At 47.8% G+C, this 23,772-nt stretch overlaps 1 protein-coding gene across 4 annotated transcripts in view; it reads left to right on the forward strand.

The window, feature by feature from the left end:
• fastk (Fas-activated serine/threonine kinase) overlaps nt 1–23,772 on the forward strand; it is a 43,568-nt gene that overhangs the window by 14,968 nt on the left and 4,828 nt on the right. For 2 of the 4 annotated variants that reach the window (XM_052023669.1, XM_052023668.1), the window contains exons 4-9: nt 644–792; nt 4,253–4,469; nt 9,477–9,636; nt 11,344–11,435; nt 14,175–14,892; nt 17,477–17,591. In XM_052023669.1, the coding sequence (XP_051879629.1) occupies nt 644–792; nt 4,253–4,469; nt 9,477–9,636; nt 11,344–11,435; nt 14,175–14,892; nt 17,477–17,591 (1,451 nt within the window). The remainder of the gene's footprint in view (nt 1–643; nt 793–4,252; nt 4,470–9,476; nt 9,637–11,343; nt 11,436–14,174; nt 14,893–17,476; nt 17,592–23,772) is intronic. The other 2 variants (XM_052023670.1, XM_052023671.1) reach the window with 2 other exon arrangements.

Consider the following 23,772-nt stretch of genomic DNA (forward strand, 5'->3'; position numbering starts at 1 on the left):
GGCCCTTCACCCAACTTGTCCATATCGACCAAGGTGCCCACCTAAGCTAGTCTCATTTGCTTAGCTAAACCTTGTCTATGCTCCTCATAACTTTATATACCTCTTAAAGATCGCCCCTTAGTCTCCTACGTTCCAAGGAATAAAGTCCTAGCCTGTCCAACCTTTCCTGATAACTCAGGCCCTCAAGTCCTGGCAACGTTCTCATAAATCTCTTCAGTATCTTCTTAAGTATCGCACAATCTTGCATGGCAGCATGTAAATGCCGTTCAATTGAGCCTTCATTCACTCACCTGGATATTAGTCACAAAACCTCGCAGAAATTAATCACAAATCCTTGCAACCGGAGAATGCCACAGAAACAGTTTCAATAGGTGGTTGTGTCCATTTTCTCCTGAAGTTCCACTTTTACTGGCCTTCCCCTGTCACCCTCAGCATGAGCGCCGGAAGAATATTCAACCTTAAAACTATCAAGGGTGAGGTCAATTCTTTGCGTGTAGTCTGTACAGGTAGTTCCCTCAGCAGAGATCCCTGCTTCAAGTTAGAAGCGTGATGCAGTCTAATATTCCTTCCATTGTCACCTGGGATACCTAAGTCACTGGACTAATGAGGATCACAGCCTGAAATGTACTTCTTTCTGTTTTAGAGGAACTTCCCAAAAAGGTGGACAGCATCACCCCCTACACCATGGCCCTGATAGCAAAATATATTGCCCGTCATCGACTACGTGAGAGCAAACTTCTGGACACCATTGCAGAATTCCTCATCAAAAAGGGCGACTATCTGGACAGTAAGGTAATGACCTTCAACTCTTTGAACCCAAGAGAAAAGCCCCTCTGGGGTGGCAGCAGGGCTGAAGGAGGGGACTGCAGGACATATAGGAGGTGCTATCAAAGAGACGGAGCTCAGTTCCTATAGGCAGTGATCCCTGAAGGTTTCTGGAGATCAGGAACGTGAACCCTGTGAGAAGTCTCTGTAATGAGAGAAAATAAGAGACAGAAACGAGAGTAGATCACTCATCACTTTGAAGCTTCTGCGCCAGTCAGTATCATGGCTGATCTACCTCAGGGCCACTTTCTTGTACCAACCCTTCAGTACACTTTGAGATATAAGGAACCAATCTCTGTCTTAAATATACTCAGCAACTGAGCCTCCTTGGTCTCTGAGAGTAGAAAATTCCAAAGGCTCACTGCCCCTGGAAGTCTCTTCTTGCAATGGCTGACCACTTTGAGACTGTGATCACTGGTTCTAGACACCACAGCCAGGGGAAATATCATCCCCACAGTCACTCTGTCAAGTCATATAGACGGGAGAGCAAGCCCTGGATGGCGTTGGTCCCTGGGGAGGGCAGGGGGTGGGGGTTTCCCAGTGATGGTGGTCTGATTTCCCAGCAGGGATCTGTCAATCTATGTGAGATGCTGGTCAGGGGAAAGTGATGCTTGCTAATGGATCTGTAAATATAGAGCTGGTTGAGCAAGGGCAGAGTTCAGGTCAGGCTTCTCCCAAATAAGTTGCCAGACTTCACGTACATTCTCATGTTAAAAAATATGAATGAATCCACCACCTAAATTAAAATGTGTGAAACATCGAACGTAGAACAGAACAGCACAATACCGGCCCTTTGGCCCACGATGTTGTGTTGACCTATGTAAACCTACTCCACGATCGATCTAACCCTTCCCTCCTACACAGCCCATAACCTCTGTTTTACTTTCTCCATGTGCCTATCTAAGAGTCTTTTAAACGACCCTATTGTATCGGCCTCTACCACCACCCCCGGCAGTGTGTTCCAGGAACTACCACTCTCTGTGTGGAAAAACCTACCTCTGACATCTCCCCTAAACTTTCCTCCACTCACCTTAAACTGATGTCCTCTGGTATTGGCCATTGCCGCCCTGGGGAAAAGGTGCTGGCTGCCCACCCTATCTATGCCCCTCGTAATCTTGTACACTGCCATCAACTTGCCTCTCATCCTGCGTCGCTCCAGTGAAAAGCCCTAGCTCACTCAACCTTTCCTCATAAGACATGTTCTCTAATCCAGGCAGCATCCTGGTAAATCTCCTTTGCACCCTCTCTAAAGCTTTCACGTCCTTCCTCTACTGAGGCGACCAGAATTGAACACACTACTCCAAGTGTGGTCTGACCAGAGTTTTATAGAACTGCAACGTTACCTTGCAGCTCTTGAACTCAGTCCCCTGACTAATGAAGGGCAGCACGCCATACGCCTTCTTAACCACCCTATCAACATGCGGCAACTTTGAGGGATCTATGGATGGACCCCAAGATCCCTCTGTTCCTCCACACTACTAAGAATCCTGCCATTAACCTTGTACTCCGTCTTCAAGTTTGATCTTTTCACACTTTTTCAGATTGAACTCCATGTGCCACTTCTCTGCCCAGCTCTGCATCCTGTCTATAATCCCTTTGTAACCTATGACAACCTTCTATACTATACACAACCCTCCAACCTTTGTGTCATCTGCAAACTTACCAACCCACCCCTCCACTTCCTTATCCAAGTCATATATAAAAATCACAAAGAGCAGCGGTCCAAGAGCAGGTCCCTGTGGAACACTACTAATCACTGACCTCCAGGCAGAATACACTCCATCTACTACCACCCTCTGCCTTCTGTTGGCAAGCCAGTTCCGAATCCATGCAGCCAAGTCTCCATGGATCCCATGCCTCGTGACTTTCTGGATGAGCCTACCATGGGGAACCTTGCCAAACGCCTTACTAAAGTCCATGTACACCACATCCACTGCTCTATCTTCATCACCTCCTCAAAAAAAACTCAATTAGGCTCATGAGGCATGACCTGCCCTCACAGAGGCATGACCTGCCCTCACAAAGCCATGCTGACTGTCCTTAATAAGACTATTCTTCTCCAAATGCTCGTCCTGGTCAAATGTGAAGTGTTGCACCTTGGGTGATCAAATGTAAAGAGGCAGTACACTGTTAATGGCAAGACCTTTAACAGCATTGATGTACAGGGGGATCTTGGGGTCCAGGTTCATAGCTCCCTGAAAATGGCTACACAGGTTGATAGGGTGGTAAAGAAGGCATATGGCATGCTTGCCTTCATTAGTCGAGGCATTGAGTTCAAGAGTCAGAAAGTTATGCTGCAGCTTTATAAAACTCTGGTTAGGCCGCATTTGGAGTATTGCATTCATTTCTGGTCACCCCATCATAGGAAGGATGTCGAGACTTTGGAGAGGGTGCAGAGGAGGTTTACCAGGATGCTGCCTGGATTAGAGGATGTGTGCTATGAGGAGAGGCTGGACAAACTTGGGCTGTTCTCTCTGGAGTGGCAGAGGCTGAGGGGAGATCTGATAGAGGTTTATAAGATTATGAGAGGCATAGATAGAGTAGACAGCCGGTATCTTTTTCCCAGGGTTGAAATGTCTAATACCAGAGGGCATGTATTTAACGTGAGAGGGGGAAGTTCAAAGGAGATATGCAGGGCTGTGCCTGGGGTGGTGGCGAAGGCAAATATGATGGGGGTGTTCAAGAAGCTCTTAGATAGGCACGTGAATGTGAGGGAGATGGTAGGGCATGGACATTGTGTAGGCAGAAGGGATTAGTTTAGTTGGGCATTTTATTACTAATGTAATTGGTTCTGCACAACATTGTGGGCTGAAGGGCCTGTTCCTGTGCTGTACTTTTATGTTCTATGTAAATCCTGTCCCTAAAAATCCTCTCAAATTGTTTGGCCACCACTGATGTCAGACTCACTGGTCTGTAATTCCCAGGATTATCCCTATTACCTTTCTTGAACAAGGGAACAACATTTGCCATCCTCCAATCCTCTGGTACCACTCCTGTGGCCAGAGAGTACACAAAGATCATAGTCAAGCCCCAGCAGTCTCTTCCCTCACTTCCCATAGTAACCTGGGTATATCCCATCTGGCCCTGGTCCTGCCTATCCTAATGGTTTTTAGAAGCTTCAACACTATCTCTTTCTTAACCTTGACATGCTCCAGCACATTAGCCTGTTCTATGCTAACCTCATCAGAAACAATGTGGGTTGAAGCTTAGTGTGAGTTTTAAATCCCTGTGTATTTCCTGCCATTCCCAGTGGTGAGCGAGTCTTTCCCGAAGTTCTGGGCTGTTGTGGGTGTTCTGGAGGGTGTGTGATTCTTTACTGTCATCACCAGAACCGTTTGAGTATTTGCTGTGGATGGTGCCATTTGTGTCTGTGAATTTGCTTTCTGAGTCATGTGTTGCAATTGAATTTTGTACTGTCGTCTTGCAGGTAATTCAGAAACTGGTTTTTCCGTTCAGTCGGATGAACTACAAACCTACCAACTCAGCCAAGTTCTTTGAAAAGCTGGAATCAGTGCTGGAGATCAAGGCTATGAACTCGCCCCTGGCCACTGTCAACATCTTTATGTCTATGTTCCAGCTTGGCCATTTCCCTGGAGCCATACTTGACCGAGTCTTCTCAGCTGCATTCGTCAATAATGTGATGAGTATGTGCGCCATGTATACCAGCTGTGGGGGCAGTGGGATGTGGTCCCACTGTGGGTGGAGGCAATGATGTTTGTGTTGTAGAGATACCGTGTGTTTTCTCTTCAGTGAGCTATAGTTATTGAACTTGCACCGGGCTGAAGACTATTTGCCTTCAGTGTCCCTCTCCTCTGGGTCTGATAATTCCACTGCTGATTCTGCCCAGTTGTCTGGGACTCTCAAGTCTGATCGTTTTCACGGGGACCCTTTTCATAATGTGAAAACCAAAACCAGGCTGCAGTTTGTTGTCATATTGAATGAGCTCACGTTAATTCCAACCCTCTGATCCCTTAAGCAACAGAAAATGTTGAATATTGAACATGTTCCACATTGAACATCCATAGTTATGTAGGAGTGGAGATGCCAGAGATTAGTGTTGCTCTCCAGGTATCTTTCAGTCATATTGTAAAACTAAATTAAGGAACAATGAACCTCTTGCACTGTTGCCTCTGCAGCAGTGGTTCACATTCTGGGATCCTGACCTTCTGGTCTGTGTAATTCTCCCACTCTAGATCCCCATAATGATCTCTTCATGGAGTCATACGGCACAGAAACAAGGCCCTTTGGCCCAACTGGTCCATGCCGGTCAAGATTCCCATCTAAGCTGGTCCCATTTGCCCGGGTTTGGCCCATATCCCTCCAAACCTTTCCCGTCCATGAACCTGTCCAAGTGTCTTTTAAATATTGTGAATGTACCTGCCTCACCCACTTCCTCTGGCAGCTTGTTCCATATTCTGACCACACTCTGGGTGAAAAAGTTGCCCCTCAGGTTCCTATTAGGTAGGAGTAGGAGATAGGTAGAAGTTACCAGGAGGCAGTTACACCAGTGTTGCAGGATGCAGGTAGCTGGGTGACCGTCAGTGGAGGAAAAGGGAATAGGCTATCGGTGCCCCTGTGGCCGTTCCCTTCAGTAACAAGTATATTGTTTTGGATACTATTGTGGGGAACGACCTACCAAGTGAAAGCCACAGCGGCCAGGTCTCTGGCACTGAGTCTAACTCTGTGGCACAAAAGGGAAGGGGGGGAGAAGAGGAGTGCGGTAGTGATAGGGGATTCATTGGTTGGGGAACAGATAGGAGATTCTGTAGACGAGAACGAGACTCCTAGCTGGTGTGTTGCTTCCCAGGTACCAGGGTCAGAGACGTCTCGGATTGAGTCCACAGCATTCTTAAGGAGGAGGGAGAGCAGCCGGAGATCGTTGTACATATTGGTACCAACAACATAGATAGGAAAAGGGATGAGGTCCTGAAAACGGAATATAGGGAGTTAGGAAGGAAGCCAAAAAGCAGGACCTCAAGGGTGGTAATCTTTGGATTGCTGCCTGTGCCAGCTGCCAGTGAGGGCAAGAATAGTACGATATGGCAGACAAATGAGTGGCTGAAGAGTTGGTGCAGGGGGCAGGGTTTTAGATTTGTGGATCACTGGCATCTCTTCTGGGAAGGTACAACCTGTACAAAAGGGACGAGTTACACCTGAACTCAAGAGGGACCAATGTCCTTGCGGGGAGGTTTGGTAGAGCTACTGGGGAGGGTTTAAATTAGGTTGGCAGGGGGATGGGAACCAGAGTGTTAGGTCAGATGATGGAGCAGTTGGTGTAGAGACTGAGGAAGGACAGGCAGGGGATGGGGCATAAACACAGTCAGTCGGATGGTTGAAATGTCTTTAATGCGAGAAATATTAAGAATAAGGGTGATGAACTCAGAGCACAGATCAGTACATGGAATTACGATGTTGTGATCATTACAGAGACTTGGCTGTCACAAGGGCAGGATTGGCTGCTTGATGTTCCGGGGTTTAGATGTTTCTAGGGTGGGGAGGTGGGTGGCATTGCTGATCAGGGATAGTATCACAGCTGCAGAACGGGAGCACGTCGTGGAGGGATCGTCTACTGAGTCAGTGTTTGTGTAAGTCAGAAACAGGAAGGGAGCGATCATTCTATTGGGAGTATTCCATAGACCGCCACCGCCACCACCCCCCCCCCACAATAGCCACCGGGACACTGAGGAACAGATAAATTGGCAGATTTTGAAAAGGTGCAAAAATAAGTTGTTGTCATGGGAGACTTCAGCTTTCCTAATATTGATTGGCACCTCCTTAGTGCAAAAGGTTTAGATGGGGCAGAATTTGTTTGGTGTGTCCAGGAAGGATTCCTGACACAGTATGTGGACAGGCCGACTAGAGGAGAGGCCATTCTGGATCTAGTACTAGGCAATGAACCTGGTCAGGTGATAGACCTCTCGGTGGGCGAGCATTTAGAAAATTGTGACCATAACTCCCTGACCGTTCACATAGCCATGGACAAGGATAGGAGTAGACATTATGGGAATGTATTTAATTGGGGGAGGGCTAATTATGATGGTATTAGGCAGGAACTTGGGAATATCAATTGGGAACAGATGTTCTCGGGGAAATTCACAGAAGAAATGTGGAGGCTGTTTAGGGAACACCTGCATGGGGTCCTGGACAGGTTTGTCCCACTGAGACAGGGAAAGGAAGGCAGGGTAAAGGAACCATAGTTGACAAGGGAGGTGAAATGTATAGTCAAGAGGAAGAAGGAGGCATACTTAAGCTTTAGGAAGCAAAAATCAGGCAGAGCTCTTGAGAATTATAAGGTAGCCAGGAAGGAGCTTAAGAAGGTACTTATGAGAGCTAGAAAGGGACATGAGAAGGCGAGTAAAATTAAGGAAAACTCCAAGACGTTCTACACGTATGTGAGGAACAGAAGATGACTAGAGTGAGGCTAGGACTGCTCAGGGATGAAGGGGGAAACATGCCTGGAGGTAGGGGAGGTCCTTAATGAATACTTTGCTTCAATGTTCACCAGGGAGAGGGACTTGGATGAACGTGAGGTCAGCATAGCACAGGCTAATGTGCTGGACCATGTTGAGGTTAAGAAAGATTATAGGGCATTGGGATAGATAAGTCCCCAGACCAGAAGGGATCTATGCCAGGTTACTATGGAAAGTGAGAGAAGAGATTGTTGGGACGTTGATGATATTTGCATCCTCCCTGGATACAGGAATGGTACTAGAGGATTGGAGGATGGCAAATGTTCTTCCCTTGTTCAAGAAAGGTAATAGGGATAATCCTGGGAGTTATAGACCAGTGAGTCTTGCATCAGTGGTGAGCAAACTATTGGAGAGGATTCTTAGGGACAGGATTTACGAGCATTTGGAGAAGCATAGTCTTATTAGTCAGCATGGCTTTGTGAGGGGCAGGTCACGCTTCACAAGCTTAATTGAGTTTTTTGAGGAGGTGACCAAACAAATAGATGAACATAGAACGGTGGATGTGGTGTACATGGACTTTAGTAAAGCGTTTGACAAGGTTCCCCATTGTAGGCTCATCCAGAAAATCATGAGGCATGGGATCCATGGAGAATTGGCTGCGTGGATTCGGAATTGGCTTGTCCACAGAAGGCAGAGGGTTGTAGTAGATGGAGAATATTCTGCTTGGAGGTCAATGACCAGTGGTGTTCCGCAGGGATCTGTTCTGGGACCCCTGCTCTTTGTGATTTTTATAAATGACTTGGATGGAGGAAGTGGAGGGACGGATTAGTAAGTTTGCGGATGACACAAAGGTTGGAGGGTTTGCAGATAGTGTAGAAGGTTGCCATAGGTTACAACAGGATATAGACAGGATGCAGAGTTGGGCAGAGAAGTGGCAGATGGAGTTTAACCGGAAAAGTGTGAAGTGGTACACTTTGGAAGAACGAACATGAAGGTGGAGTGTAAGGTTAATGGCAAGGTTCTGAGCAGTGTGCAGGAACAGGGGGATCTTGGAGTCCAAGTCCATAGATCCCTCAAAGTTGCTGCTCTAGTTGATAGGGTGGTTAAAAAGGCGTATGGTGTGTTGGCCTTTATTAGTCGGGGGATTGAGTTCAAGAGCTGCCAGGTAATGTTGCAGCTCTATAAAACCCTGGTTAGACCACACTTGGAGTATTGTGTTCAGTTCTGGTCACCTCATTATGAGAAGAATGTGGGAGCTTTAGAGAGGGTGCAGAAGAGGTTTACCAGGATGCTGCCTGGATTAGAGAACATGTCTTATGAGGAAAGGGTTGAGCAAGCTAGGGCTTTTCTCTTTGGAGCGACACAGGATGAGAGGTGACTTGATAGAGGTGTACAAGGTTATGAGGGGCATAGATAGAGTGGACAGCCAGCACCTTTTCCCCAGGGCGGTAATAGCCAATACCAGAGGACATACGTTTAAGGTCAGAGGAGGAATGTTCAGGGGAGATGTCAGAGGTAGTTCTTTACACAGAGAGTGGTGGGTGCCTGGAACGCACTGCCGGGGGTGGTGGTAGAGGCTGATATAATTGGGACATTTAAAAGGCTCTTAGGCACATGGAAGTAAGAAAGATGGAGGGTTATGGGCTGTGCAGGAGGGAAGGGTTAGATTGATCAGGGAGGAGGTGTTCATATAGTTCGACACAACATTGTGGGCCGAAGGGCTCGTACTGTGCTGTACTTGTTCTAGGTTCTGTGTTCTATGTAAATCTCTCCCCTTACACCTTTTCCCCTCTAGTTCTTGAATCCCCAACCCTGGGAAAAAGGCAGCGTGCATTCACCCTATGCCCCTCATGATTTTATACACCTCTATAAGATCACTCCTCCTTCTCCTACACTCCAGTGAATAAAGTCCTAACCTGCCCAACCTCTCTCCATAACTCAGCCCCTCAGATCCCAGGAACATCTCATAAATCTTCTCTGTACTCTCTTCAGTTTAACGGCATCTTTCCTATAGCAAGGTGACCAAAACCGAACACAGTATTCCAACTGTGGCCTCATCAGCGTCTTGTACAACCTTGTAACATGTCTTCTCTGCAACTCCATAAGTGGCTCTCCACAATTCCTCTCTGGGACCCCAAGAGTAACTCTACCTTCTCACTCTGAGATATGAGTGTCATGCTGTGTAACCCCTCACTCTGGTCCCTCAGCTGTGGTTCTGACTGTACACATTTCACTTTTCAGATAGTCCATATGGGTTGATTGTGCGCCGGTACCTGTCACTGCTGGATGCTGCCATCGAGCTGGAATACCGTGACTACAAGGGTCCTCGACTGGAAGACAGGTACAAAGTTATGATGTTTGACCGCGTGCTGACCGCAGACGAGGTCAACAGGAAGTACAGGTCAGTGATCACTTTGAACTCCACCTGAATTATTCTGCTATATACGGGCTTTTCTAACCCTCCCTTCCCCACCCCTCCCCACCCTACCCCACCCCTCCCCACATTTCCTCCCTTTGGAGCACTGCCAGTCAGGTCCATTGGTGCCAGAACCCAGATGCCAAGCAGGGAAGCGCTGAGATCTGACGTTGGGGGATTGCAGGCTGCTCTTCACACTGCCACCTCTGTTTTGTTTCTTCCTCTCCCTTGTTCCACCTGGGTTGTGCACTCTCTCGCTCTCACTCCACCCCCCCCCCCCCCCGGCGCAATTCCCCCTTGTGCCAGTCCTTCCCTTCTGGTTCCCCCTCTCGCCCACACACTCTGCCTGATTGCTGGTTGGGAACGGGCCCCAGGTTATTCACCTCCCCGCCCTTGCCCAATAAGGGCTGACACCAGCCATTGAAGAGCTAGCTTACCTCGGGCTGGTTGGGATATAAAGCAGCTGCTGGCAGGGGGTTTAGGTCAGGTCGTCCCGCACAGACAGCAAGGGCAAATGGCAGCTTCTAGTGGGGTAAATTTTCTGTGTTTCTGGTCATCTCCATGCCAGCTGGCATGCTGTGAGGCCTTTGATATTAATGAACCAGACAAGTGCTGACGGTGTAATTAAGCTTTAGAGGAACTTATTCACAAACGCCACACAGCAGACCTCTCGTGAGAAGGATCATGTGTTACAGTCGCTGAGCCTGACCTGGCTGATCCCTGTCCACCCTCAGCCATGTTGCGCCCTCTTCACCAGCACCCGTCTCTGATTCTTAATGGCTGCGTCACTGATCATCCTCTAGGTTCCCAGGGATTATGAGTGGCTCAGAACTGGCAGTAATCAGATTAACCTTGAGATCTGACTGTCTGAGACTGCACGTGTCAACGAAGTTTCACATTTCATATCTCCTTATGACACAGGAGATGGACATTCGGCCCATCACGTCCGTGCCTGCTCTCAGACCACACATCAATCCTGTTCCCCCATTTATTTACCTGCAACTTATCCTCTCTCTCCCATCTTCTGCCACCCACTGATACTAAGGGGCAATTTATAGTGGCCAGTTAACAAGCCCCAAGTAGACTTGTTAGTATGTCTTTGGGATGTGGAGGAAAACCTAGACGGTCACTTGGGAGAACGTGCAAATTCCACATAGACAGCATTGGAGGTCAGGATCAAACGCAGATTCCTGGAGCTGTGTGAAAACAGCACTCCCAGCTGCTGTGTCACAGTCCCGCCTCTGCTGTGGGCTTTATCACTGGTACATTCCATGGGCCTCATTGTTTTGGTGCCTGCTCCGTCAAAGTCTTGGTCTCGCTCCCTGCTTTTTCCCCAAAGATGTTTCCTTTTGCTTTCTGCTTTCACTTTGTTCCTCTGTCACCTCCTGCCATGTACAACCCGTCGCCCAAAACCCCATTCTTCTGATTCCTTCTCTCTTCCCTTACGTTGGTGGCCAGGCCTTTAGCCTTTGAGGGTTCAGGCTCTTGAATTCTGTCCGTACACATTTCACCTTCTCAAGGACCCGGATCACCCCTCCTCACACCTCCCTTTGACTCAACAAATGTGTTTATTTATTGTTGCAGTTGTTAAGTATCTTGAGGTTTTTCTTGTTAAAGCTGCGATGATTACTGCAAGGGGGTTCAGTTCCTTTCTGTTTATCTGAGACGCCACCCTCTTTTATCTGTTGCCAGTTATAAAGGCCTGGTGGCAGAAGCTTTGAGGCAGCTGCTTGGTGATCAATGTTACAAGCAGGATGAGGTTCTTCCCCCAGGATATTACACAGGTAATAACCCTATTCTGTCCTCCTGTTGTGCTCTGCTATTTCATAAGCACAAGTACAGTAGTTGACTTTGAAGAGCACGTCACTCCTGCTGCTCCAATGCAGAGTGCAACAGTTCTGTGTTTGAAGTTAATGGAGGTAGGGACGTTCTGGCATCAGCCTCCAATCATCTCTGAGACGGAAGCTTGTGGGAGCATTGCGCTGTCCCAGGATAATTCTGAGGGAGCTGTATTGTCAAAGGGACGGTACAGAGCAAGCTCCAACAGAGGAGCAGTCCTGAGGCAGTCAGTAGGTCAGCACTGAGAGCGCGCTACACTGTCAGAGGGGCGTTACTGAGGGAGCACTGAGCTGTTGGAGGGGCTGTGTTCAGGGGTTTGTGGTGCTGTCGGAGGGGCAGTACTGAGGCAGCTCTGTGCCATTAGAGCAGCAATACCAGGGGAACATTTTCCTGGATGAGGAATTGAACTGAGGCCCAGCCTGATCTCCTCAGCGGATGCAGAGTTTTCCATGGCACTGTTTAGAAGAAGAGCTGGATAGATGACATGACCGGAATTCATCCTTCCATTGGCATCGTGCTAAAAAAGTCAGGTTACCTGGTCATTTTCTGGGATCTTGCTATGCAAAGGTTCGCTGCCAGTTTTCGACATTACCACAGTGACTACACTTCAGAGGTATTGAATTGGCTGTAAAACACATCTGGTTACTTCCAGAGGCTGAGGAAAGCAAGCTCCTCTCCCCCCTGTCCAGGGCCATACCTCTGATGCCCAATAGCTGCATTCTTCATCTGGCTTGTATACTTGTTGAAGTGAGACTCGTTAAAGGAAGTTAGATGCAGATCTTCCTGTGTTGCACGTGTTTAGTATTCTGCTGCGTTCTTCAATGGGGAATAGTTATATTGCACAGGATGTCCACCTGAAGCATAACAAACTGCTTGGAAAACAAGAGGTTATCAGTTTGGAGTAAAGATGGACCATCAGTTCTCTACCATCCTTCAAGAGTAAAAACCCTCTGCCTTCCCATTTACAGCACCAACCGACTACAGTTAGCATCTTTCAGTACCTTTAATGTAGCAGATGCATCAGTACCACAATAACAGGACAGTTGACAAAACGATGATAATCTTAAAATTAAGGCTTGAGTTAACTTGGAGTCCACGTAGGTCAGTGAGCTCATGGGTTACAGTTGGACAGAGCTCCATGAGAGTTAAGATACAGGTCAGCAGGGTTTTTTGGATGTGCTTTTTTGGAAAGTGAAAGGTGAAAAGCTGGGCAAAAGAGCATTGGACCAGAGTCTGGAGTTAACAAAGGTATGGATCAGATCCTCGGGAGCTGAGTGTGTCACTGGCAGGGTCATCAGAATCTGTTGGCAGTCCCATCTTTTCACCACTGCCTCAAGGGTAAATAGGGATGGACGGTAAAGCACTGGCTTTGCCAACACCACCATCATCAGTCAGTAAGGTAAACAGATTACTGCAGGTGCACTGAGACAAGATCAGGGTAGAGTCATGGTACCAAAGATAGAAGCAGCAGCCTTTGTGAAGGTAGGGATGCATGTTTAGAAATTCATCTTGAGGTCTGATACGTTGCTGGGTTGCAAATGGTCAGGTTCACCAGGAGAGGAATGGTGTCAGTGACTCTGGTGTTGGGATCAGTGAAAATAACTTTAGTGGAAATTTCTGCCTATCCATTAAACATTGTGACTAATCAGAGGCACGCCTTATCATCCTGGTATTACACTATCCTGTTCCATTTAACGATCAAGATCTATCTCAATATGTCCAAAAACACTTCATTGTAGGAAAATTAATCTTTCAATTTTGATGTTGGTTGAGTTTTAAGTAGTGGTCTGAACACTGGAAGAATTTCTTGCTTTGGGTAATGCTGTAAGGTCTTTGGTATTCAGCTGAACACAGAGCTGGGGCCTTAGTTTTACATCTCCTCTGAAAGGGGTACATCCAACAGTGCAACACTGCTGAGTGGGCTGCACTTTAGGGGCTTGGATCATCATTGCAGTGTTAATTGCTGAGTGTTCAGTCCATTGAGCCGAGAGGGAGACTCTTCCTGCCCCCACAAAGCTGGTTTGCTATAGCCCGGCAGTGATCGCAGAGACCAGAGCTTCGACACAGGTACAAGACCAGTGAACACCAGCTCCTGCACAGTCCATCTGAACAGGTGTTCATTGACTTCTTCACAAAACATCTGGGCTATCAGTGATTTGGTGCTGGGAAGCAATTTGTCCCCTGGACCTGAGTTTGGGGATATAATCTTACTGTTGGGTGACATGGGGAAGGCCCCACGTTATATTGCCCATCATGATAGGTCATGAACACATTAGTGTTTCTGTAGCTGGGCAAGGTTCCCTTCCCTGCAGAATATCAGCGACGTGGTTGGGTTTTTTGAAAACTATCCTGCAAGCTTTGTGGTGATTTTCTTTGTGCCCGAGATGAGCAGGTTTACGCATTCCCCAGGCAAGAATGAATCCATCAGTCTCTGCGGTTTCAATCCAGCACTGCAACCACTTGGTTCCTGTGACCTTCACTTGCATCTGCCCACCTGTTTATGCAGCTTGTTAGCAGAGACCTGAGTAGGAGCCGTGTGTGTGGGGATAACAGTTGTACATGTGCTAAAAAATTGCAGCCTTCTCTTACTCTCTTGTCCTTTACTTGTCAGGGACCGGTGGAAGTGTGGGATTTAACCTGACTGAGGGTCATGTGACTATCTGTTCCTTTTTGCTCCATTGCAGACTTCTTGCTGTGGATAAATGGTTCTGGCACTGTCCTTCACATTAACGGGACCACTCCCAGTGCTGGCACTCCTCTGTGCCCCTCCATCCCAAGTACAAAACCCACCGAGAAACCCAGTGCTCTGCACACCCAACCCGACATCTCTTCCCTGACCTCGGACTTCCAGAAGTTCTCGCCCTTTTGTCACAACGACGTGACACCGAAGGAGAAGAGAGACGGCGATCGCGTGGTTGATGTAGATTTTCTCAGTCGCACCCGACCCCCAGGAAGTGGTGGATCTTCCAATGCAGCTTCCATCTTGACAGGCACCACAATCGAGTACACCTACTACTCGTCCTCGAACTACTACAACAGTCTGACCAAGGAGCAGTCGCTGGAGAGTCAGGAGAGCTCCACACTTAGTAGCCCGTCTGACTGCTTGAACCAGGCACCCAATAACACAGGTTGCTCACCTGTCATCAGCTCCAATTCCCTTTTCCAGTTCCCCATCGGAAAGATCCTGAACGAGGACACAGAGACAACGTCCCAGAACCAAGAGCACAATCTCTTCAGAACAGAGCAGTCTGCTCCAAGCTTTTATGACACCCCTCACTATCCTGAGAACCAGGGCAGGGTGGTACAGGGGGAGCTGGTGAGTCCAGTGCCCCCACCTCTACAACTCTCCAGCCCACTGCTGACTGACAAAGAGAGGTGCCAGGACAGCGATCAAGTGAACAGGTAATTACCCAGGGATTGTTTGCACCAGTCTGTACAAACCATGTGACAATGGTGTTCTCATTAAACGTTTAAAGATACCGTAGCATTTATAATGGCATGTAGGGACCTGGACTTTATCAGAAGAAGCTTAGAGTTCTAAACCAAAGGACTTTCAGTAAACTTCATAAATCACTGGTCAGACCCCAGCTCCTGTGTCCTGCCAGATCTGGGGCACCACACGTCTGGAAGAACGCCAAGGCTTTAGTGAGGGCACAGAGGAGATTTACTGGAGCCTTTGCTTTGATGAGGTCCTTTGGCTCCCGGAGAGGCAGCAGAAGTTGGGATTGCTCTTGGGGCAGAGAAGGTTAAGAGGCGATTTGATGGAGTGGTTCAAAATCGTGGAGAGTTTTGATAGACTGAAAAAAGAGAAGCTGCTTCCAGGGCAGGACAGCAGGAGTCAAATCTCAGCTTGCCCTTTCCCGTGTCTGTCCATTCCACAGCTTGAGGCCTGTTTAGATTTTCCTAATTGTTACATCCCCAGGTTTTGAAATTGCTGCCCCAAACTTAATCCACTGACATGTGGATCAGTCCACTTACTGAGCATGAGAGAACCATTCTATGTACCTGTGTCAGTTTGAAGAAATCAGTCGCAATGAATGTCTTATCCTTCAGTCAGTTTGTCCCCGTACTGGTGCAGAAACAGGGGCATGGTGGAGGCGTGGTGGGAGGGGTTTGGGAGCTGATTTGTGTTGAGCTTCAGCCTGCCACGGACCAATTGGAACAAGTGGCCCACTTATAGTGATACAACGCAGAAAGCACGCAGCCCATTGTGCCAGTTCTTTGGTAACAGCTACTCAAATAATCCCTTTCCCAGTTCTTTCCCTGCAATCGTACAGGTTTTCCCCTTCACGTATGCAGTTCCCTTTTCAAACATTCCTACTGATAATGCTTTCTCCAGCTCATCGCAACAACTCGCCACGGAAGTGATTGCCAGTCCTCCTGCCACTTTGAAAGAACCATCACGTATACAATGGGCCAAGACAGCCTCTTCCTGTGCTGTACTAAATGATTCTACTCCTTTATTGCACGGGGATTTGAGTACAGGAGTAAAGATCTCTTGCTACAATTGCATGGGGCCCTGGTTGGGCCACACCTGAGTGGGCTCTAAAAAGAGAGAGACATCCTGTAGAAGGACTTCGGTGAAAACTCACCGGGCTGTGATGGCAGTGTGTCACGTGAGGAGCAATTGTGTAGGCTAGAGCTTTATCATTTACAGTTCTCACTGAAGCATACAAAATTCTCAGAGGGCTCGACAGTGTAGATACAGGGAGGGTGTTTCTGCTGACACAGGAGTCTGGAACCAGGGCCCACAAGTCTCCAAATAAGGGGTAAGCCATTTAGTACTTAAATGAGGAAAAGAATCTTCACTCAGTAGGGAATGTTTGGGTTTCACTCCCTCAGAACACTGTGGAGGCTCGGTCATTGGTTGCACTCAAAACAGATTTATAGATTCCTGGATATTAGAGGGAGATGGGGATAGAGCAGGAAGGTGCCGAGGCAGAGGATCAGCCATGATCGTATTGAATAGCAGAGCAGGTGTGAGGGGCTGAATGGTCTATTTGTGCTCCCATGTTCTTGCACCATCAGATGTTTCTTTAACTGCCCTGTAAGTGTGTCTATGCTGTTGTGGTAAATGCCCCATGAATGTGTCCACTCCCTGTGGTACTGAGTTTTATACTTTCCCCACTCTCTAGGGAAAGAAGTTTCTCCTGAATTTCTCATCGGATTTTTCATTGAGTCCCAAGTCCAAACCGTTCCTGACAATAGACCAACAGTGGTCTTGGCATTGAAGCCTGTGGAATACCATTTCCCATTCTGGTAATTGTCCTTATGCATAGAACATCGAACGGTACAGCACTGGACAGGCCATTCGGCCCATGATATTCCTGCCGTCAGTTTTGCATTTAAGGCCAGCGTGCTATCTCTTCTGCCTGACCCCTTACTTCACATGCTCTGACCATGACCTTGGATGTATAGTGCGCTTACTTATTAAAGGGTTCTTGGAAATCAAGGTGTGTTACATCCAGTGCATTACACTCGTCTACTGCTTGTGTTGCAAATAATTCAATAAACTGGATCAAACATGATCCTCATGCTGACTGAGTGGAATAGTTCCAGTTTTGCAATGATTTTTATAAACTTTTAGCTATCTTGCTAATACTGTGGTAATTCAATAGACAGAGACCTGTGCACACATGGGTTCTTAGCTTGTCCTTTAGTTTCTCTGGTACCTTCAGAGATGAAGGTGATGAGCTAAATGGGGTGTAGGAAGAGTACCAGGGCCAAGGGTAGAGATCTTTCAAAGAGCTAGCACAGTGGTGATGGATGAATGGTCATCCAAGATATCACATGTAATGCAGGCTTTTTGTATGTGTTGGTGTGCTGATACTTGTGTGGTTTGGGGTGTGAGAGGCTGAGGTTGGTGGTAGCAGCTTTGGCTTGTAGACCCTGGGGATGTGAGAGAAGACCTGAGCCTTCTGGGCCGGTCTGTCGGTGAGGTTCTTGTGTTTCCAGTAACGGACTGCTCCTTCACACCTCCCCACAGGATTGTGATGTCGGTGAATGACAAATGGCATTACTGCCACAACTCGGACGTGCTGGTGGGGTCTCGGGCAATGCGGGATCGACACCTGCGCTTACTAGGATATACCGTTTTGCAGGTATGGTGCATCACTTCATGAAGCCTCTGAGCTGCTGAGATTTATGCCACAGGAGGAAGCTGCTTGGCCTATCAAACCTGCTGGCTCTTTTTTGGAAACTAATCCTGCTGCCCTGCTCCGTCCACAGTGATCCCAAACTAATCCCACTGTTTTGTCCGCTGCTGAGAGCACTATGCAGTTCTTTTCGCTGTACATTTCCCTTCTCTCACCGTGTCACAGGGTGATGGAGTCTCACAGCACAGAGACAGGCTCTCCAGCCCACACATCCTCACTGACCACAAAGTACCCATCTGTACTCATCCCATTTCCCAGCACTTGGCCCAGAGCCTTGCACGCCTTGGTGAATCACGTGCTCGTTCAGCTACATCTCAAGTCCCTGCTCCACCACCTCTTCGGGCAGTGCGCTTCAGGGAAGGAGTAGACGGTCTGATCCCAATGAAGGCAAATGGGATGAGTGTAGATTAGGCATCGAGGTCAGCATGGGTGAGGTGGGCCAGTTTCCATGCTGTGCTGTGCTGTGCTGTGTGGGAGTCCTAGCCCTACACATCCTCCCAAAGTGCAAGCAGCTTGCACAGTTGGTCCCTAACAGGCACTACTCTTAGTTACACTTTTGCTCTTGTTTTATTTACAAAGTATTGGGAATTTTCCTTAACCTTATCTGGATGGAGCAGTTCAGTTATGAGGAGAGACTGGAGAGGTGGGGTCTGTTCTCCCTGGAGCAGAGGGGGTTAAGTGGGGACATAGTTATGTAAAATTATGAGGGGTGTCGATAGGGGAGGCTGCAGGAAGCTTTTTCCCAAAAATGTGAGGACCCAGGTTTAGGGGAAGGGGGGAGAGATTCAGAGAGGATCTGAAGGGACCTTCACCCAGAGGGTGGTGAGTACCAGGACTGCACATCTGGAGAGAGTTCTGGAAGCAGGGTTGCCGACAGCATTGAGGAAGGGTTTAGGTGAGCACTTGAAACACAGGCATAGAAGGCCATGGACCAAGTGTAGGATGATAGGATTGATGCAGGAGGGTGCCGCTGGTTGGCAGGGACAAGTTGGGCTGAATGGCCTGTTCCTATGCTGTACGATTTTATGACTCTGCCAGTGATATTTGCCCTCCTAATTTAATTTTGAATTAACCTCCCCTACACTTCCGACCTTGTGAGGGGCCCTTCCTGTTTCCATTTCTCTGTACCTGCCACATGCTTCCCTTTCTTCTGTTTATCCAACCCTTAACATCCCTTAACAAGTTCTGGGCAGATCCTCGTTCAGCACTGGTTCCAGACTTGGACAGAACCCCGTGGCCACCCCTGCCCACCCTCCCCCCCGAAGCACTGGCCAAGCCCCCAGCTGTTGAGCCAGGTCCATTTCTGGTCTCTGGAGATGTGGGTGGAGAAAGAACTGGTTCCAGGGTCAGGGTCTGAGGTGTGGGCTGTTCTACCTGAAAAGGAGGAATCTGCAAGCTGATCTCGAGGAAGGATTCATTGTGTGGTGTTGGTAAAGAAAACTCTGAAAGTAACTTTAAATGAAAGACGGAAAATACAACGTGACTGCAGATTACTGATGGATGTCCATTTAAGGATTGATGTCGTACCTTCCTGCAGAGCATCAAGTAGCACAGAGTTTGCTGGGTATGTGGGAAGCAAAATGCTGTAATAATTGAATGGTCAGGTGCCAAGTCGTGGAGAGATGGGTGATGTGACCACGTGTTGTTCGCCCTTCCTCATTTGCTGCTCCTCATCTGTCAGAAAATTAGAGAAAATGTTAGCAGGAACCATGTGAATCACAGAACAAGGGTCCCAAATCGATTTACTGGAGCCTCATCAAACAAAATTTGACACTGAGCTGTGTGTGAGGGTATTACAAAGAATGCAGATTCAGAGGTGGGTTTAGGGTCATAGAGCCCTTCAGCCCAACTGGTCCGTGCTGACCAGGGCGCCTTCCTCAGCCAGTCCTATTTGCCTGGATTTGGCCCATATCCCTCTAAACCTTTCCTCTGTGAATGTATTTTAAATGTAATTGTATCTACCTCTAACGTTTCCTCTGGCAGCTCGTTCCATACACCCACCACCCTGTGTGGAATAACCTGACCCTCTAAATCTTTTCCCTCTCACCTTAAACCTGTGCCCTCTGGTTTTAGGCACCTCTATCCTGAGAAAAAGACCATGACCATCCACCTTATCTGTGCTCCTCATGATTTTATAAAGCTCTGCGTCACCCCTCAGGCTCTCTTGCTCCAGGGGATAGAGATCAGTTACAGGTATGGGCAGAGAAATGGCAGATGGAGTTTAATCCGAACAAATGCTCTTTGGGAGGTCAAAAGTAAGGGGAAAGTATACGGTTAATTGCAAGACCCTTAACAGCATTGATGTACAGAGGGATCGTGGGGTCCAAGTTCATAGCTCCCTGAAAGTGTCAATGCAAATAGATAAGGTGGTAAAGAAGGCATATGGCATGCTTGCCTTCATCCGTCATGGGAGAATGGATCAGCTCATGATAGAATGGCGGAGAAGACTCGATGGGCCAAATGGCCAGCTTCTGCTCCTTTGTCTTATGATCAGTTGGGGAATTGAGTTTAAGAGTCAGGAAGTCTTGTTGCAGCTGTATAAAACAGGTTAGTCTGGACTTGGAGTATTGTGTGCAGTTCTGGTCACCGCATTACAGGAAGGATGTGGAGGCTTTGGAGAGGGTGCAGAAGAGGTTCACCAGGATGCTGCCTGGATTAGAGGGTATGAGCTATGAGGAGAGGTTGGACAAACTTGGTTTGTTTTCTCTGGCGTGTCAGAGGCTGAGGGGAGACCTGATAGAGGGTTATAAAATTATGAGAGGCAGAGATAGTCTTTTTCCCAGGGTAGAAGTGTCAAATACTAGAGGATTTGCATAGAGGGGAAAGGGGGAAAGTTTAAAGGAGATGTGTGGGGCAAGTTTTTTACACAGAGAGTGGTGAGTGCATGGAACAGGCTGCCTGGGGAAGTGGTGGAAGCAGATATGATGGTGGCATTTAAGAGGCTGTTAGACAGACACATGAATATGCAGGGAGTGGCGGGATATGATCATGTGCAGGCAGAAGAGATTTGGTTTAATTCAGCATCATATTCGATGCAGACACTGTGGGCCGAAGGACCTGTTCCCTGTGCTGTATTGTTCTATGTTCAAAAACAGTCCCAGCCTATCAGTCTCTCCTCATCATTCAAACCCTCCAGTCCCAATAATTTCCTTGTGAATCTTTTCTGCAGTCTCTCTAGCTTTACCACATCCTTCCTGTAGTGTGGTGACCAGAACTGCACACAGTACTCTGGGTGCAGCCTCGCCGATGTCTTGTACAGCTGTAACATGACGTCCCAACTCTTGTCCTCAGTGCTCCAACTGATGAAGGCCAGTGTGCCAAACGCTTTCTTCACCACCCACTTTTGGGGAACTATTACTTGTACCCCGAGGTGTCTCTACACTATAGACTCCCCAGGGTGCTGCCATTTACTGTAAAAGTCCTGCCTTGGTTTAACTTCTCAGAATACATCACACTTCTGCCAGTTAAATTTCCATCTGCTGTTCCCCTGCCCACTTCCCCAGTCGACCCAGATCCTGTTGTAACATTGGACAACCTTCTCCACTGTCCACCACACCACCAATGTTGGTGTCATCCGTAAACCTACTGACCATGCAGCCTAAACTCTCATCCAAATCATTGATATACTGTATATGACAAACAACAGGGACCTAGCACTGATCTCCGCAACACACCACTGGTCACAGCCCTCCACTCCGAGAAACCGCCCTCCACTATCGCCCTCTGCCTCCTTCCACCAATTCTGTATCCAATTGGCCAGCTCACCCTGGATCCCAGGTGATCTAATCTTCCGGACCTTGTCAAAGGCCTTGCTAAAGTCCATGTAGACAACATCTACTGCCCTGCTGTTATCAATCCAATTGGTCACTTCCTCTTCAAAAAAAAACTCAAATTGGTGAAACGTGATTTCCCACGCACAAAGCCATGCTGACTATCCGCAATCAGTGCTTGTCTTTCCAAATGCAAGTAAACTGTGTCCCTCAGAATCCAGTAACCTTCCTCACCACTGATGTTGGGCTCACTGGTCTGTAGTTCCCTGACTCGTCCTTGCAGCTCTTCTTAAATAATGGTACAACATTAGTCACCCTTCAGTCTTCTGATTCCTCACCCATGGCTAAGGAAGGTACAGAACTCTCTGCCAGGGCCCAGCAAGGGAACATATAAAGTATGAAGGGTTCTCAGGCAGAAAGGAGAGATTATCTTCTGATAACCACACTGTTCTCTGCGGGGAACTTGCTCTGCGCAAACTGACTGCTGTGTTTCCCACAACAGTGATTCCACTTCGAGCTCCGGACACTGAAAGTACAACAGCAGTAGAGGAAGAATTAAAATTAGTGGACCAAGTTCGGAGGAACACAGAAATCTCGGGTTATGGGGACTCTGGAGACAGGGAGGTGTGAGAACATGGGGGTTTGAAAAGGTGGCTGAGAATTAAAATCGTGGTGTCACCAGAGTAGGAACTGATGTGGGTCAGTGAGCCCCAGGGTGAGGATGGATCCTGGGGGCAGATCTGTGGATAACAGACTGACAGGGAATGGGCTGAGCCCAGCCAGGAATGTGGTGAAATCACCAGACAGAAGGAAGAGGGAGGGTTCCATCTCTGGAGAACCTTCAGGCTCTCAAAGGGCCCCACAGGTGGGGAAGTGGCATCACTGTTGTGGGAAACACAGCAGTCAGTTTGCACGGAGCAGGTTCCCCGCAGAGAACAGTGTGGTTATCAGAAGATAATCTCTCCTCTCCAAATGGGCCTCACTTGGGGCTGGAATTTTCATTTGGGTCTTTCCACACAAGCCTGGTTTGGAGGTCAGAATTCTGCCACTTGTGCTGGGCTCGTGTCATTGTACCCTGCTACATCTGTGGTTATATCCAGCAGGGTTGGGGGTGACCCCACACCCCCTCTGCCCCTCCACGTTCCAGTCTTCAGATACATTCCTGACATTTTCCGGTGTCCAGCGGTCTCTCTCTCTCTCTGTCACCTATCTTGAGAACAAAGTCAAAGCTGAGTTTATTGTCATGTGCACAAGTCCGTGTGTGCACAAGTGCAGTGAAAAACTTACTTGCAGCAGCATCACAGGCACAGAGCATCAGCTAAGCATAATTAAACATAAATTATACACAATTTTTTACAAGAAAGAGAATGAGACCAAAAAAATAGTCTGTCTTTAAATAAAGCTTGACTGCAAATTGCGTTTCACCAAGCACTTGTCTTTTTGCACAGACGTTTAATGCACTGGTTGGGTTTTTACAGCGGTTGACTGTTTTGTGGTCAGTTTTATTAAAATCAGCATTTTATTTCCAGATTATGGAGGGTTATGGACTGGGTGCAGCTCAATGGGACTAGCAGAATAACGTTTCGGCACAGACTAGAAGGGCTGAACGCCCTGTTTTCTGTGCTGTAGTGTTCTATGGTTCTATTTTGTTTTGCAGTCAGTTCAAGTTCCAAAACTGCCTTTGTGAGGTTTGAACTAATTCCTTGTACTCTCCTTGGGCCATCTCTGCCCATTGACTGCACTGTTACACCACCTTACACTGAGACAGTCTGCTCATGGTTGTCAGTGAGTGTTGGCAGCACCTCTTTTTAATGGTTATTTGCTTTTGTGTGTTTGCCTGCTGCTGCAAGTTTGAACCATCCCTGGAGATGATTGACTTGTGAACAGTTTCACAGTGTGAGTGAGGTTCATTTGTTCTTGGGTTTCAGGAAAATTGCTGAAAGGTCATTTAAAGCTGTTTTATTAAGTGTTCTCTAACAGCTTGGGTGAATGTCTTCTCCCCCCTCTTAGAACACAGAACAGTACAGCACAGGAACAGGCCCTTCAGCCCACCATGTCTGTGCCAAACAATGCCAAATTAAACCATCTCTTCCGTCTGTACAGTGTCCATATTCCTCCATTCCCTGCATGTTTATGTGTCTAACAGCCTCCTAAACACCACAATTCTATCTGCCTCCACCACTATCCCCAGCAGCCCGTTCCAGGCACCCACCACTGTGCAAAAAACAAACTTACCCGCACATCTCCTTTAAATTTTCCCCCTCTCACCTTCAGTGTATGTCCTCTTGTGACATTTCTACCGTGGGAAAAATATTCTGACTGTCTATTCTATTTAAACCTCTCATAATTTTATAAAC

This window comes from Pristis pectinata, chromosome 9, assembly GCF_009764475.1.
Source record: "Pristis pectinata isolate sPriPec2 chromosome 9, sPriPec2.1.pri, whole genome shotgun sequence".
NCBI lineage: Eukaryota > Metazoa > Chordata > Chondrichthyes > Rhinopristiformes > Pristidae > Pristis > Pristis pectinata.